Below are 16601 nucleotides of genomic sequence, written 5' to 3'. Positions count from 1 at the left end.
TAAATATCATTCCAACTTAAGAACCTGCTCTCATTTTATTAAAATTTGTACAGAATTCATGATTAACAGTTAAATGATGTTAATCCTGATAGATTTAACAATCTAATTCCAATATACACTTCTGAAGTTACGGCTTTTTCTAACCCTTGGTCTTCTTCCTATTTTGAAAGGTTCTCTTTAATGATTCTGTTAAAAATCTAGCTTCTTATAAACCTATATCCTAGTTTCTGTAACTGTCTTTATACTAAGGTACTTGTTTTCTAAGTTGGAAGACTAGAGCAGTCACTGGAGAGTGAACTTAGTTAAATTTTCCAATTACAACCAAGAAGGCAGCTTTATGAGAAGTGAAGATAATCAATAATATTTACAAGCTGTTCCTAAAGCAAAATTCCTTTGTGCTGAAGGTGAATGATTTTTTTCAGCCCAGGCCTTGCCACTGAGTTCAGTCCTCGTTAGTAAATCATACTTTTATTCTGTTTGGGGGAAAAAAAAAAAACAACAAACATGCTTGACTTTCACTGGTTTCAAGTGAATGAATATCCATAGGTTAGTTTCCCTGCAGATTTAAGAAAATGGTGTGGAGGACTGCTATTTTGAGAGCTCAAGAGGGGAAATATGAATATAATAATGTAGGAAAGTCTGCTGTTGTGCTAGTTATTAAAAACTTTTGTATGTATAATTAAAAAATGGGATGAAAAAAAATGAGAAAACAAGTATGCTGTGAAACAATTATCCTCGACTCTCTTGAAACTGAACTTTTATTACGTGTAATTCTGTTACATTGAATGATAAATGTAACCGTAACTACTTTCGATATATAATTTAATGATGCTGTTAAAATAAGACATCTTTATCAAAGTTAATATTGAAACTCCTGAGATCATCCCGTATAATAATTAAACTTTTTATTTACATGTGTTCTTCCCAGTTGTACTCTTTGATATTTTGTAATGACTTTTTTTGTCATTGATTGGTTTTCCCCTTTTTTCTTTGTCACTGCTACCTCTATTTCTGCAGGAACAAGTAGGTTACTGGTAAGTATTTCAACTAAACCAGACCTTACAAAGTTTTGCCTTAGTGAGGACGTTTTTTTTTTCTTTTCCTTTTACCCTCACTTACTTTGGTAAAAACTTTGTAGACAGCAGACCAGTTGTCTGTAAATGCTGTGCTTCCTCAGGTCTCCATTACCGCCTTGTTTGTGTAGTAGAATACTAGTTTTGAGATTCTCCAAGAGACTTTGTCTTCTGCATGCTGTCAAGCAGCATCCATATCTGTGCTGTCTTCGAAGATGCTGCCTTCTCCTGGGGCTTGCTCCCTTGTTCCCGTCTGCTGCGTTTCAAGTGCAGTGTTTACTTTGTCTCTCCCATTTCTTTTTTTTTTTCCATAAGACCTTCTATGCATTTTGGCTAGTTTGCTCAGAAGACTTCTCTGCGTCTGACAAGGTGCTCTGTCTTCACGTGTTGGGTTTAGTCATCCTCGTCAACCATTACTCAGCCATTTTCCCATCACACCTCTTTCCTTTTAGCTCTCATTAAATACACTCTCAGCATGATACAGCCACCCTCCCCTCTCTTACTATCATGCTTCGTGTAATTTTAATCAGATTTGTTGCGTTATGCAGTGCGAGTTTTCAAGATATTTATGTCCGTGCATTTTCAAAAAGCAGGACTTCATTCTTTTCTTCTCATCTTGGAGCAGCTCTTCCTATACTTACGGGATTTCTGTTAAAAGCATTTTCTTTAATCCTACTGGATTTGTGAAAGTCCTGACATTATGGGCACTGTGGAGAAGGATGGTGGTGGTGTAAAAAAAAAAAAACAAAACAAAAAAAACTGGTTCCCTCTACATAAGAATAAGGAGCTGTCTTGCCAAATTACTCAGTCACTCCAGAAGAGCCTACTTCAGCAGAACAGTGGGACACTGTTATCCTGCCTGTCTTCTCCACCTCCCATTGTGAAGCGATGAATGGGAAGAGACCTTCTTTTTCGGGTGTTGGAGGAAAATGTGGCTCCGGGGAATGCGAGAAAAATGAGGGCGTAGGAAAATTAACGAAGAAAAACAAAAAACTTAAACACCTAGGTTTAGGGGAGAATAAGAGTGAGAAAAAAAGAATATTCTGCACTTAAACTGCGGTAGGTGAGGTAGGAAAAAATGATAGGAATATGTAATGTCTACCGAGTAAGAGTTTGAAGTCATTTCATTTGCATGAAGTTTTCAGACCTCCAAGCTGACTTGCACTGAGATATTTGGCATCATTTGGTAACGGAAAAACTAAGCTTGTTTGCCAAGTTAATCCTGCCTACAACGTGCAAATGAAATACACTTGTGCCCAGAATCACTGACCATGCTTTCTGGCATGATTTCTATGATTTCCAGCATTCATCATACACAGGAGGCTAATTTTTTTTTTTTTTTTAATCATTTGGATCTAGAGTCCATGTGGAGCCTTTTTTTTGTACAAGACAGCTGAGGCTTGTTCTTACCATTAAACCCACTGAAAGCAACTTCCAACACAAGTTTATGCTCCTTTACAAATTTTGTCTTGTTACCGTGCTTGTGAATTTGAAAATTCATAGACTCAGGAGGAGTTCAGGCGAAGGAGGTTTGAGCAGTCTGTTGTCTGCGTTGACTACAGATCCCTACAGATGGTGGGCTGGGGGGATAACACCCGACCACACACTCCCTACACACGAGTGGAGCTAAGAAGGTCTTTTCTACTTGTGCTTGGTGCTAGCTTTGATCTAAAATAGCGCTCCCGAAAAGCTGTCACTCTAGTAACAGCTGTTCTTATTCTTGTATTAAGAGACAAAATCACCCTTCTCACAAATCTTTCCCACCTACAGTCTTATCTTCTGGTTTTCAAAGTATTTTAGCACGGGGCTTTCCCCCCACCTCTACTTTCGTGGCTGTATTTATTGCTCTTCAGTTTCTAAAAACGCACAGCTGTCGATTATAGTCATTATCATGTGTTTTACATCGGTATTAGACACCTGGAGCTGTGCAGTTGCTAAAGGCTTTACTCGTGAATAAGAAAATGTCTTGTTCAATTCCTGCTCTTCATTCTGTACTGCGTTATTTTTCAGTGATCGCTATTGAAGATAACAATTAGCAAGACCCAATTAACAAGATGAAGGGAGTTAAAGAAGTTACATAGTGAGGTGTTCCTTCTTCAGCTTTTGCTTAGGAGGTGAAGGAAGTATTATCCAAACACATCTTCTCAAACTATTCCACGTCTCCTGTGAGTTTATCCTTAACTGAAATAAATTTCAGTCTTGTTGTTGTTTTGTTTTTTTTTTCTCCCCATTTCATTTGTTCTTTCTCCCGTGAGTGTTGTGCGAGCTTTAAATAAATAAAATAAAAAAATAATAATACAGGAGAAGATCCCTTATTCTCATCAAGGAATTCACAAGTGTATTTATTTCAGTTTTATGGCACAAGACGGGTAAAGAAACCCCTATAGTTTAGGAGCGCAAAATCACAAGAGCTGAGAAGAAACTATTTGTGCTTAATCTGGTTGAGTTTTGTAAAATGACAGAGTTTGGTATTTTTGTGTTGTTGTTTTTGCTAGTATATGATTTCCTACTCTCTCTCAAACTGAGGGAGGTACATCCTTATTTCTTTTCATCTCCAGAGGTCTTTCCAGATGGGTTCTCTCAGCTTAGGCCACTGGCAGTGTAAGGAAGGATGAAAGACAAACAAATAGATGTACATGTATCTTTTCTCCCGTAATTAAAAAAAAAAAAGTCTCTACATAAAATGACAAATTTTCTCCAAGTAGCCACTTGTATTGGGAGCTACAGCATTTAGAAATTTTCATTAAGAGGGTTCCTTGGGAACTGGTAATACTTTTTCTTTCTTCTTCTTCTCTTTATTTTATAAACCTTCAGACTTCTTAAAGACAGTTAAAAAATGCCAGTTCTCTGTTCTTAAATTAGTGTGAATTAATCTTATTCCCTTTGATGGTAAGGGTAAAGTTGCCAGGTAAGATGTTAGCTTTGGTAAAGCAATGTGCTTTCATGTACAAAGCTTCATGGTTTTTGTTTAAGGAATTACTCATTCTGTCTTTCCATTTCAGCTGGCTGAGGAGAAGAGAAGAGGGAATTCTGTGGCCAAATAACTCTGACATGTGGTCTTGACTGGAGCTCTTTTTTTTTTTTTCTTTAAGCGTTACAAATTAGATTACAAAAGAAGAGTGCGACAAAAATTTGACTTGACCAGAAGTGTTACTTCGGCAAGAATCTGAATTCTTCCCATCTATTTTTCTGCTGTTCTTACGATCTCGCTTCATAGTCCTTTATGGAGTTGAATATAAAAGGAAGGAGTGGAAGAAGTAGATGCATTGTACAGAAACATAAAATGTTGATGCTATTTGTTTGATATTCACATCGGTAGACTTAAAGAATATAGTCTAGATTAAAAAATAAGTAGGTGGATGCAGAAATAGTTTAGAAAAATCCTGTCTCTGTTCTAAGAGAGCAATTCAAGTGGAGTATCGCAGTGGTCCATGCTGGGTTCATTTTTAATCCTCTTGGGAGACACTTTAAAAATGGAATCTAGAGCCAGACTTGTAAGATCTGGAAGCAAAACTGACATTCATGATGAGTTTTGACATATTAGAAAAGTGTTCATAACTGATTGAAAAGGAGAAATTAAAAGTACTAAATGTTTAGGGGTGGTTGTGAGTGGAATGGGACAGCAGTCCAGTGGTTTGTGTACAGGGTGAGTGTGTGTACACCTATAAAGGATAAATCCTTCTTTCAACACCTGGTGTAACAGAAAAAGGTGATAAATAACCATTTCTGCTTAGGACTTCTGGAGGTTTGGCCTGCAAACTCTGCCCAATTTTTGGCAATCCAATATTAAAATGTTGGACAGAGCCCAGAAGAGAGATACAGGAATAAAAGTTTTAGATACCAGAGCCTGTAAGGAAAGATTAGAGTAACAAAAAGATGAAGGGTGCATTTCCTAGTGTGATTTTTTTTGTAAGTGAAAGCTGCCAAATGAGAGAGAAGGGAAGATTTTTCTCTCTAGGAGTGGCTGATGAGCATTGCGGGTTGGCTAGGATGGTTGTAAAGTCTTTCACTAGTTGATTTTTAAGGGCAGATTAAATCCTCTAAGTGCATTTACCCAGTTGCCCTGTGTGGGATGAACTCAGTTACCTCTTGACATCCTTTCTAACCACGTTTCTCTGTAAGGTCTTTCCTGTTTATTGGGGAAGGGATTTTGTTTGCTAGGTCTGTTTTAGCATCATTATGCAGGCATTATTTGTGACAATACTCTTGCTTACCACCCTGCATACCGTCATATTTACTGGATGCTGTGCTTCCAGACTGTCTGTACTTATTTCTCTGAATGCTGAAGAACAAGTGCAAGCATGTAAGTAACTTTTGTCAGCCTTCTTAATTGCCAAATACATTTTGCAAAAGTGTGTGTATGTAAAGCTTCACTTACATCTTGCTTAAATGTAAACCGAGATGGATTTATCTGTCTTCATTGAAAACACAAACATACAAAAACTTGACTGCATTCGATATTTATTTGTGAAGAACAGTTAGTTTCATTATACTTTTAGTGTGTTTTTGGCGATGTTCTTGTCATCAATGACATTAACATTGACCAAAAGGACCACCCCCAAAGGTATTCTAGAATAATACCAAAATATTTTTGCAAAAAAAATGTCCAGGAGTTTGTGTTATTTGTTGGATTTGAGATTTTATTTTGTGGGATGTGGGAAACAATAGGATTTCTTGGATAACTGTAGGCTCTTTAGCAAAAGATGGCAGTCTGAACAAAGTGATACATTCAAGAGAGAATGAGAAAGACAATTCACTTCTGAATACTGAATTCCTCCTCCTTACACAGGTTTAGTTATTTCAAACTCTCTGTGCCATCTTGGAATTTTCTAGTTGCTTTGCTGTAACTTTCTGTTTCTTTCTGTCCTGCCTCTTTTCTTGTAACTGCACTTCTTTCCAGGATTGTGGGTTTGGTTTAAGTAACCTGTTACTTTCGGTATTGTACTCGGGATTGTGAAACTAGGTGATGGAGTCTGAAAGAATTTGCCTCTGGTGTCTCTTAAGCCTGCACTTGCAGAAGTCAGCGAGGTGTCTGTGCGTGCTCAGTTCTTTCCTGCTCTACAGCTTGGGATTGAGAGGTGACTGAGGTTGTGATGAGATGTGGCTCATGCTTTTTTATCAGGGGCAATGTCCTCTCTGCAATGTAAGAAGGAAGGAGAGCCTTGCAACTATGTGGTGACCCTAATGCAAAGGTGATGGTTGCTTATCTTGGATGAGGATAAGGGATGCCGAGAAACCAGCAACTCCATAAGAGTTGCATTTTTGTCTAGAACTATAGGTCATCTGTTACGCTATCTTTTTGTAGATAGCATTTGACAATTTTTACAGGACACTTAACCTGATGCCACCTCATCCAAGGACTACTTCTACTTTGTCACCCACATGTCTGCAAAAGCAGTGTTTATCTGCGAAACCCAGTCAAACAAATCAAGTAGAGAACAAGATATTTTTGACCTGTTGCTGATTGTTGAAGTCATGTGGAACTTTCTTAAAGTTTATCAGAATTGTTCCTTGAAACTGGTGGTAAAAACAAACATGGGCTATCGACGTTGTTAGCCTGCTGGACAGTGGTACAATAGGGTCTTTGTTCCTGCAGAGCACTTAATTGTGAACTGGGTCATGAAACTATTGCCTTCTGATTTGAGGTAAGGAAAACACCAAGTTGGTGACAGTGTTGGAAGTTCACTTATCTTTGAAAATACACTTAAAAATAGTGTCTACATTCAAGATAATTTGTTCTTCGGGGCTGCTAAAGGAGTTGGAAATGTTAACATCCTTCACTCAAAACATGCACTGTGCATCTGTTGAGGGAGATGGCTAAGTCCAGGAGCTGGTTGTTGCAGCACAACTCTGGGAAGGAATGAGAAGTGGGATTTCACTTGCCTTTGCAAAACGTTTCAGTAGGTATAGAGAGCTCAAGGCCCTTCTGCTGCTGTAACGCTGGTCTCTGGCACTCAGCTGATGCTGGTCGGTGGAAAAAATCTTTTTCCACAAAGAAACCTTTACCACTGGCTGCTAAATTGGTCCGTAAGTCTTAGTTAAGTGTAAGTGGGGTGTTGTTCTGCATGTTGAATACAGCTACAGCAGTCATCTTCCAGGCCTGCAGTGTCAGGAGGATATTTGTATGTGCTTACCTGTTACCTCAGCTCCTCCTTGACACTGGATACGTCACGAGGTACTATATTGTCAAAATCTGGGCTGTTTACAAGACTTAAGGACAGGCACATGGTCAAATAAACACATCCAGCTGAGAACTCCAGTGGGATAACCAACAAAGGTTTTTGATAGCTGTCTATCCTTGGGCATGGTTTTAAGGAAAACCCTTTTCTTGCTTGCACTGATAAGGGCTGCTGCTATTATTATTACCATATACACAATTTCTCCCTACTGTTTTATTTGGATTCAGGGCTTCTCTCCCCACGTTCCTGGGATAGGTACCTTTTTAATACCACTGTTAACTTCAGAAGTGGTTGTAAAGACCTAGTGGTGGTTTTCCCTGCCCCTGTCACTCCCAATTAGACGTGTTGGTGACCCTGGGGAATAGCGTGAAGAGTTCTGTCCAGAAAGCAGAGGCGACTTGTTAATGACTGCCCCAGTGCTCAACTAGCCATGAACATAATTTCTAACTTGCTGTAACACAAACGCTCCCTTCTGGCATGGTCTGCAGCGTGTAAGGAAGTTATGTGCCTTCTTACATCAAAATATGTTGTCAGTTGTGCCTGGCAGGAGCGTATACATGAGAATAAGGCACGGGTATTAGTAGGTTTTTGGACTGTGACTAGACTTGAGAGTAATCAGCTGCATTTGGCTGATAATGGCTGAGAGAGAACTTCCCCCTAGGTCAGTTTTTGGAGAAAACCGTAACGAAACAGCTTTGCGTGGTTTGGGGTGTTTGGAGGACCGAGATACTAATTTAGATTTTAGTCATGTCGAGATGCAGCCTGGGGGAAAGAGGTTACGCGGTGGCTGAAGGGTCACTGACAGAGCCTCCTCCAAGTAAATGAATCCTCCCAACCTGTTCTTCAAAATACGTGTTTGGTTGTTTTGTGCTTATTAATCCGTGGGTGTAACTGTGACTTGTAACCATGTGGGTTTGGGAGGGATGTCAAAAAACGAGAGAGGAGCAATATTTAAAATAAAGTGCAAGACTGGAACAAGAGCAAGCAGATATGAAGCACTCGTAGCTAAAATGGGAAGAATCAGAGCTGTACTTTATCTCAGGAAGTGGTTTCCAGTGTACACGTTCAGTTGCTGCTCCGAGTTCCCCATGTGTGCTACCAGCTGTCTGGTTTCACTTGCTTCCTATTAGCTGTAGAGAAAAAAAACAACTGTTGCCTCCACAAATTCAGTGCATTTCTTCAAGTGCTAATGCTTCAGGGCTGGTTGCTTGATCTACCTCTGGATAATAATTACCAGAAAAGATCAAAATTCTCAGGCATCAGTAACTTGAAAGTGCAACATCGAGTCACTCGATACTCTTGGCTGACTCGGTTCATCGTGGGCTCCTGAGGCTGGAGGTACAAAAGCAAGGGACAGCAAAGTAAAGACGATGGGAGCAGGCTGGGATGTGGATACTGGAGGTGCAGTGTCCACTTACACACGCCTGTGTCATTCCTTTCCTACGGTGCCAATGAAAGAGTTGGCATTGAGCACGGATTTTGAATATTTTTAAGTAGATATCTATGCTCTGTGCTGTCCTGTAGGCATACGTCTTAACAGCTCTTTTGCATCAAGATCCCTGTTGGGTGGCTTTTTGTCTCTCACTTGCACGTTAATTACTCAGCAGATCCAAATCAGCCTACCACTCAGACTTTTCTGTGGATCCTAAAACTTGTCCAACCAATCTTGTCCTCTTAACTGGAAGACATGGTAATGACATAAATTAAAGCATTAAGTAGTTTTGTCATGGACTATTATGCAGTTGCATCACAATCCAGACTGTCTTAATTATTCTTTATCCCGCGTTGCCTCAGGCTGTGACCTCACAAGCTAAACAAGGTCAAGCTTGGCTAGGATGAGAGAAGTCAAACAATTTCGGCGCTACAGGAAATATCAGTGATTCAGTAGGTGAGGCGACACCCCTGAGTTAATGTTGTGCCCCAGACTGGCGTAGGATGCTGCAGCTTGCCTGATGAGACGTAAAACTGAGATCCTTTGTTAAATTTTCAACGCTGTTCCTGGGAAAAGCGATGCTGTTAATTCAGAGCTCCTGCCCAGGTTCAGATTTTAATGATTACGTGCTCCATACATTTCTAATTTCTGTTTTGGTAGAGCTGTGTTATCCTCTCTCTCCTGTCTTAAACTGCTCTTGAGGTTGTTGTGAAACTTTACATTCCAGAGGTGGTGACATGTTCGTACTTGGCAACAGATCCATCTGCAGAAACAATGGTCCATTCTGAGGTCTTTTGAAATCAAGAGAATTATATTCATGGAAGAAAAGTCAGGTCAACACTGAAAAGCTGCCAGATTTATTATTTTTTTATTATTATTTTTTTTGCTTTGAATGTGTGGAGAATGGTGTTTTGGCTTAAATGTGGATATTGGCTATGTGGTCAAGTGTATTCACGCTTACATGTTTTTGTTTTTCATAGGATTCAAGTGCCCTGTATGTTCAAAATTTGTATCTTCTGATGAAATGGATTTACACCTTGTGATGTGTTTGACAAAACCAAGGATAACCTACAATGGTAAGAAAGAAGTAAGCTGATAATTTCTTCATTTTAAACGTTAGAGTGATAATAATTATTTATTTAGTAAGATATTCAGGTAACTAATCCAATGGACTCAGAAGTGGTGTGGTTTTTTTTGGCTTGTAGTGAACTTTTTAAAAGTAATTTCTAAGAACCTGGTCTTTTTTTTTTTAACATTGTATGCCAGTATAATTTATGCTGTTGACTCATACTACAAATGTCAAATTATCCTAATTTGAGTATGTTTTATTCCGTTTTTGATCACAAGGTCATATGCTAGTCATTGTCCAGTTAGGGTCCAACTGAGATAGGTGTAGCTTAAACAACCTCCCATCTGATGGCATTGAGTGATCAGAAAGATCAAGCCAGTCTCCTACTGGGGCCATTGCTAAGAACTGTTATTGATGCACCATGTACCTATAACTTAGTCAAAAAAAGGGGCTTTCTTGAAGGAGCTGAGGAACTGCCTATTGTTTATGTGATAGGCATAAGGACTGGTAGATATACAGGTCTTCAAACCTTCAGTTTTTGCGGGTTTAGTGAGACTTTTCTCATTGTCAAATGAATCAAATGTGGTAGCTCTGTTCTCATACCACTAAGCTCTTCTTGTAAGCAGCCTGTGATGCAAGACAAACAGAACTTTTGCCACTTTGGGGATCAAACCCTTATGTCACTGTGGTTTAGGCTAACACTCAGCTCTATGTGAGAGGTTAGAAGGAAACTGAGAGGGAGTCAGACTCATTTTGGAGGTGCACAGCAAAAAGTTGAGAGGCAATGGTCACAAGTTACAGCAAGGATAATTCAGCTTTGATGTAAGGTAGAAAGTCCTCGTAATGAGGATGGTCCAACACAGTAGCAAGTGCCCAGAGAGGCTGTGCAACCTCATCAGAAAGTGACTGGGTCAACCCTGAGCAACTTAGACTAAGTCAGTCCAGTATTGAATGAGGGACCAGAAGACCTCCAGTGGTCCCTTCCAACTTAAGTTAATGTCTAAGTAACTGGTAGTGTTATGGACTCTTTGTGGTCTCCCTTCTGTTATGGTATTCCATGCTGAATTTTGTCTTGGAAGGAGTCTTGAAGGACGGTAGGGCCTATCTTATTCTTTGTCTGGATAGTAATAAGGCATCAGGGTTACAGGAATAGCGTTAATTGCGAAAATAATTTGAAATCATATACCAGCAGTTGTGAAATCCATTTCAAAGCACAGTACTCAGGTAAAATAAATATTTTTTTTTTTTCCTCTGGTGTTGCACCATATATTTGAGAAGGTTGACTTTACCTAGCAGAGGATTCTTTTTTTCTTTTTGTTCTGGTATTTTTGTTTTGTTTTTGTCTTTTAAATTAGGACTAAGCAGTTTCCAAGGTGGGCCTTTAGGGTTCTGTGTACTGTGAGCTGCTGAGCATAAGAGAGAAGTGGGCTAGTCAGCCCAGTCAGGGAGAAGTAAAGCACTTGGGATCAGTTTGGGTGGAGCAGAAGGTGGCAAGCTGGCAGAGAGCAAGCTCTGGCTGTAATCCAGCTGGTGGGATGTGCACAAATTACAAGCTGACAGACTGAGATCCTATGCTCCTGCTGCTTCCTATATGTATGTACGAGCACATTCAGCTGACTTACTTTTTTTCAAGGAAATAGCAATCACATAACACAGCCTCTCAGTGGTGTTTGTGACGTTCATTTGTATCGCAGCGGTGCCATAGTCAAACTTTTTTTTTTTCCCCTGCATTGTCTCTCCCAGCTGGTACGTTGTTAATTGGAGCTCTTTTGGGCCATCTCATTACTTTTGTACAGTCCCTTTAGCAAAAAAAACCCAACAACTTCCCTGTAAATGAGCACAAATAAAAACCCCTGTGTGGCCCATGAAGCCACTCTCTTGATAATTTGCAACACAACAAAAGCAGTTGTGGACAATGCAATGTAAGGTATTACCTGAATCATGTAATTTGTCAAATTAGGAGCGTGTCTACAGCGTACAGAGCCTCAGATGCTCGTTCTAGGAAAGTGGTTATAGAAGCTTGAAAGGAGAAAACTACTAAATTGCAGAAATTGGTTTGAGAGAGACACTTACCTGGAATTACAGTCTCATTCTCATAAAACCTTAATAGAAGTGTGCATTAATCCTTTTGACGGCAGCTGGTTAGCTCCTGGAGTTGTGGACTGAATCTTAAATTAGAGAATATAGTTGGTTACTTAAGGTACTGCAGCACAGAGAAATTGAGGATATGGCTTCAGCATTGTGCACCACTCAGTAGTTAATTTGTAGTATGACTGTGATACATTTAATGAGGCTAATGAAAGAGGATTAACTAGCAGATCGATAACTTGACTGTATGCTGCTGTAATTACAGGCCCAGAATTGCACATGGGTGTCTAGATGCATACATTTCTCCTGTATTTCTGCTGTTTGCTAGGACAAAGAAGGTATAAGAAGGGCATCTCAAGTTTTGCTTTAGAGAAAAAAAAAAAAAGATGCTGCTATCAACTCTTGATCTTCTTTTACCTCCTTTTTCTCTCTACGTTTACGTTGCAAGTAGTTGAAGGGAACCTTACACTTGCAAGCGGTGAGATGTTTAAAAGTTAGGTGGTTGGGCTAAACTGTGCATATATCGGATTCTGTTTTGGATATGTTTCCTCGTGATACTGTGACTGTTTGAAGATTAGCTCTTTCTAGGAAATGTCAGGGAGCAAATTGTACCTATTGTGGGATTCTGAGAAGACAAGTGTTCTTTCTTCTCAATGGGAGTCTAAGGCTTTCCAAAAAATGGTGTAAGACTGTTGTGATTAGAAAGTTTTGTTTGTTTGTTTACAAAAAGTCCTCCCAGGCAATGTCTAACTGCTTTCTGAACTACCTTTGTGCATTGCCTTTGGGCAGAAGGAAGGGCCAGTGCACTGCAGGCTGTGGCAGCTGCCTGATTTACACGTGCTTCCTGAAAGGGACTGGTCACAAACTTGTCCCAGTTGTGTGCTGCAAGTTGTGCTGATTTTCACAGAAGTAAATCAGTACGTATTATTAGCCTTATTCTTTTTAAAATCATGTGATTTGCCTCCAACAGAGATCTCAATGCTTACTCAGTTGGGCCTGTAAAAAGGGCTCTTTCTTTTTTCTATGGAACTTTGTTCCAAGTATCTTCAACTACTTGTGGTGCGCAGCCATGAACCAGTATATAGTCATTTTGATGCAAAAGCTGTTTAAATGAACTGGATTGTGCAAATTCTGTGGTGTTTGCTGTTACTGTCTTACATAGTCTTGCTTTTTTTAGCCATTAAGGACACCATTCATACCGTTACTTGCTGAGTCGCCAAGGAGCCCAAATAGGTCCTGTGCACTTGCTAGCCACGGGCTGCTGAAAGCCAATTTTGTGGAGAAAGTGTGTTTCTTGGTAGTCAACCTGGTTTTTGGATGTTTTTTGAAAACTACTGCTAAACTAAATACTCTACAGCCACGCCAATTTCGTTCATCATCTTCAGCGTGTTCAGTGAGGCCCCTGTCACCAGGTCTTTACAATTTGCAGTCGTGAGTGGCACAGAGGGCCCACTGGGGGCCAACTCTCCCAAAGATGCTGCTCACGGAGCCGTGGTGTGTTTTGGCCAGGCAGAGCCCTTCTCTCAAGCAAGGCTCGGTGCTTTGGAAGCAACTTGCCTTGGCCTCCTTGCTGTTGGGTCAGTCTACGTAAATACCAACTGCTGAACAGCAGAAGATCAGGCTTACGTGGCGAACTTTGAATGCAATTATTGTTCAGTTTGTGTTTTTACAGTATTGGTGCATTTTTTCATTGGAAGATGTTTAAAAAGACCCAAGAAGACACAATTGAGAGGGCTGCTTGGGACTCGAGGCAAACTACTTTTAGAGGGCCTGCAACTAATGCACCAGTTCCTTCTGAAGAAACCTCGCAGCTGGTTGTGTCTGAAGTAATTCTGTTTGTCTTCTCGCCATGCCTTTGTTTGCCTCTCGGAACACTTTGTAAGACTTTATTATTATTGTTGAAGGGCCTCTCTGACAGCAGGGCCCAGCAGCCTGGCTGCCGGCCAGCTGGGGAAGCCAGTGACCCCGTGGAGCCGGGGAGAGCCAGTCGGCTCGCTGCACTGCTTGGCTGGCTCGGCGAGCCGGCCTCTCCTCTCTCCAAAGTTTTTGATTGAAGTAGCACATTCCTGCGGAATATTTTGGGTTTCAGCAAGTCAGCACTTCGCATCGGAGCGTCGTCCTGCTGGAAGCTTTCTGAACGGGCCTCCGGGAAGCTTTGACATCGGGGCTGCTTCTGCTCAGGCCGCCCTGCCTTCAATTCAAATACGGCAGTGGGTCTGGTTAGTGGCCAACATACTGAGCGAGGCAAGTTTCCTGGAGAAAAACTTTTGCTTGTCTAATTTCAGAGAGTTAATATTACATCTTGCAGCCAGTGCGTGAGCTGTTAGAGGAGTTTTCCTTCCTCAAGGTAACCACTTCGCAATTTTTTTTTTAATTACAGTAAGTGAAATTTTGAGCCCTCACACCAAAAAAGAGCAGGGGATCAAACATCATATACAGCACTGATGACATATATGGTTTATTTTTAAAGTTTATTCAGCTCTGTTTTGAGTGGAAGATTAGTACGTGGCAAAACTGTTGCAGACAGAACATTGAAAATGAAGGTAGGTGTACTGGAAGGAAGACAAGAGTGAAACTCAACGTGCTTTTCTTGTTCAGCAACATACTTTGTCTTTAAGGGTGTTTGAATCCAGTACCAGGCACAGCCAGCCAAATATTTCGGTGCCGACTAACTGAACTCAAGGTGACTTGAACCGCAGCAGTGCTCAAGCTTCAGCAGTGCTCTGATGTAGATTAGCAAGGAAGCAAAGCAGGGTTTTGTCACGAGGGTGTAAATACTCTGTTAATTCTAAATCAGTTCAAAAAGAGAAGTGGTCGCACTGCATGTTTGGTGAGGCCTGCGTGCAAGTTTCAGAGTCAGGAAATGGCATCTGTCTGAGCAATGATCTTGCTGTAGAAGTTCTCAAAATCTAAATGACAACTACAGCATGTGCATTTCAATGCATAAAGGACCCAAAGGCCTGCACAAAAATATTTTTGAGACATGCTTTGTGAATGGGACTGACCTGTTTTTTTCCAGCACAAGTTGTAAGCTTAGTTGATTGGTGGCTGTTTTGAAATCTTTGGGTCAAGCTACTTTTGTTAGAACTTAGTTTATATTGCTCAGTGGAAGGGAAGTGCACCACAGCCTGGCATCTGGACCACTGAAATCTGTGATGCTGGTAGTTATTCCCACTGCAGTGACTTAATTTCCTTGGTCACTTCTGTTCACTAAAAAGGGGAGGGTGGTGTTTTACTCAGCAGGGCTGATGCCATCACCTGTCTTGACTGAGGTACTCAAAACTTAATTTTCTTCAGACTGAAGAGAATTACTAATTTCAAGTTCACTTCTCTGCCAGGATTCCTGAGACCATACCCTAAAAGACCTTGCAAAAGGGCATCTTGCCAGTCTGCCAGGAAAAGCTTAAGCCTTCCTCCTTGTCCTCATCCTTTAATAGGACTAGACTTTCAGCAAAGCAGTACAAAATAATACCAAGGCAAAGCAGTTCTTTCGTTCCGCTTCACATGAGATACAGGATTCTCCTTAGAAATTTTCAGTTCTTCTGTTTTGGAGTTTAACAAGGTTATTGACCAAGAGTTTCTAGCTTCTTGCTCTACCCTGGGTGGTTCTGCACTCTGTCCTCAGGGGTGCTGTGTGACAGGGGAAGAGCATACCCTGCAGGATAATTTAACACGTAAACAGACACTTAGCCTTGGCGTGCAGTTAATATAGTGACATTTCCTCCTGTTTTGATCTTGTGTACCCATGAAAACCCTCCAGATTATGGAGGAGGTTCATTCAGTTTCCCTAATGCTTTAAAACTGTTTTCCAATGCATTTCTTAAAAATAACTTGCACTGCTGAACATCTGTTGGACTTGGAGATTTTGTTTAATGTGCCAGTAGAGGAGCATTACTATTGTAAATAAAAGTTTAATCTCAGACATTTGCACAGCTGTTACTCTGTGAATTGGTATAACATCAACTTGGACATTTCATAGCTTGTCGTGCAAATCATTGTCACAATTTCAGGGAGGGACACTGTGTTTGAAGAGCTTGATTGAAGTATATTGACTAGTTTGCCCATCCCTTTAGGAACTGTTTAATGTTTCAGCAAGGAGAAAACTTCCACTGATTTTCACCAGCGTAGGCTGTGGGTAGCTACTCATTCAAACCAGACTGCCAAGAAGAAGAGGCAACTCCAGCTCTTCTTCCCTTTTATTCAGTAAAACTGTATTTCCTTCCAACCATACCAAATCTCTTTCACCAGGTGTTGGTGCCCCATGCAAAACCAGCCTGTTACAGTTAGGGTTTGCTGGGGGGAAGGTTGTTCATTTTAAAGAGTAGTGGTGAGAAATGTCTAAATAAAGCCACACTCAAGCAGCAATGTGGACCTGGCTCCTAAAGGAGGTAGGACGTGCTTCTGTGACCCCATTTGAGCCTCAGTCAGTGGATGAAGTGGGTCAGTCTGTGATAGTGTGGAGTTGGAGCCTTTTCAGAGGCCGCAGTCTCTAATCTTTCCTCCACACCCACAAACTGTCAACCCTTTGCTACCAGGAAAAAAAAGTAAGTTGTGTATCTCTCATGGCGTGGCTGTGAAGGAGGCTCCTGAAATGGGAACACAGTGTAACTGAGAGAAAAGGGCCTCAAATGTCTGGAGCAGTTCTCAGAGCTGCAAACTGGCCCCATTTATCTTGTTAAGATACAATCTTGGAGGCTTAATGGTGGTGGCGGTGGCTTAGATACCAGCATTGCTCATTACCTTATGCTTCCCTTTCTCTT

General features: G+C 40.7%; 1 protein-coding gene across 1 annotated transcript in view; it reads left to right on the top strand.

Moving 5' to 3' along the window:
* Positions 1-16601, top strand: part of ZNRF2 (zinc and ring finger 2) — a 55137-nt gene that overhangs the window by 19916 nt on the left and 18620 nt on the right. Inside the window, exon 2 of the mRNA XM_068674514.1 lies at positions 9665-9760. Coding sequence (XP_068530615.1) covers positions 9665-9760 — 96 coding nt within the window. The remainder of the gene's footprint in view (positions 1-9664; positions 9761-16601) is intronic.

Source organism: Anas acuta, chromosome 2 (assembly GCF_963932015.1).
Source record: "Anas acuta chromosome 2, bAnaAcu1.1, whole genome shotgun sequence".
Classification (NCBI taxonomy): Eukaryota; Metazoa; Chordata; class Aves; order Anseriformes; family Anatidae; genus Anas; species Anas acuta.
The sequence above is the reverse complement of the archived record's forward strand: the minus strand, read 5'-3'. Positions and strand labels throughout refer to the sequence as shown.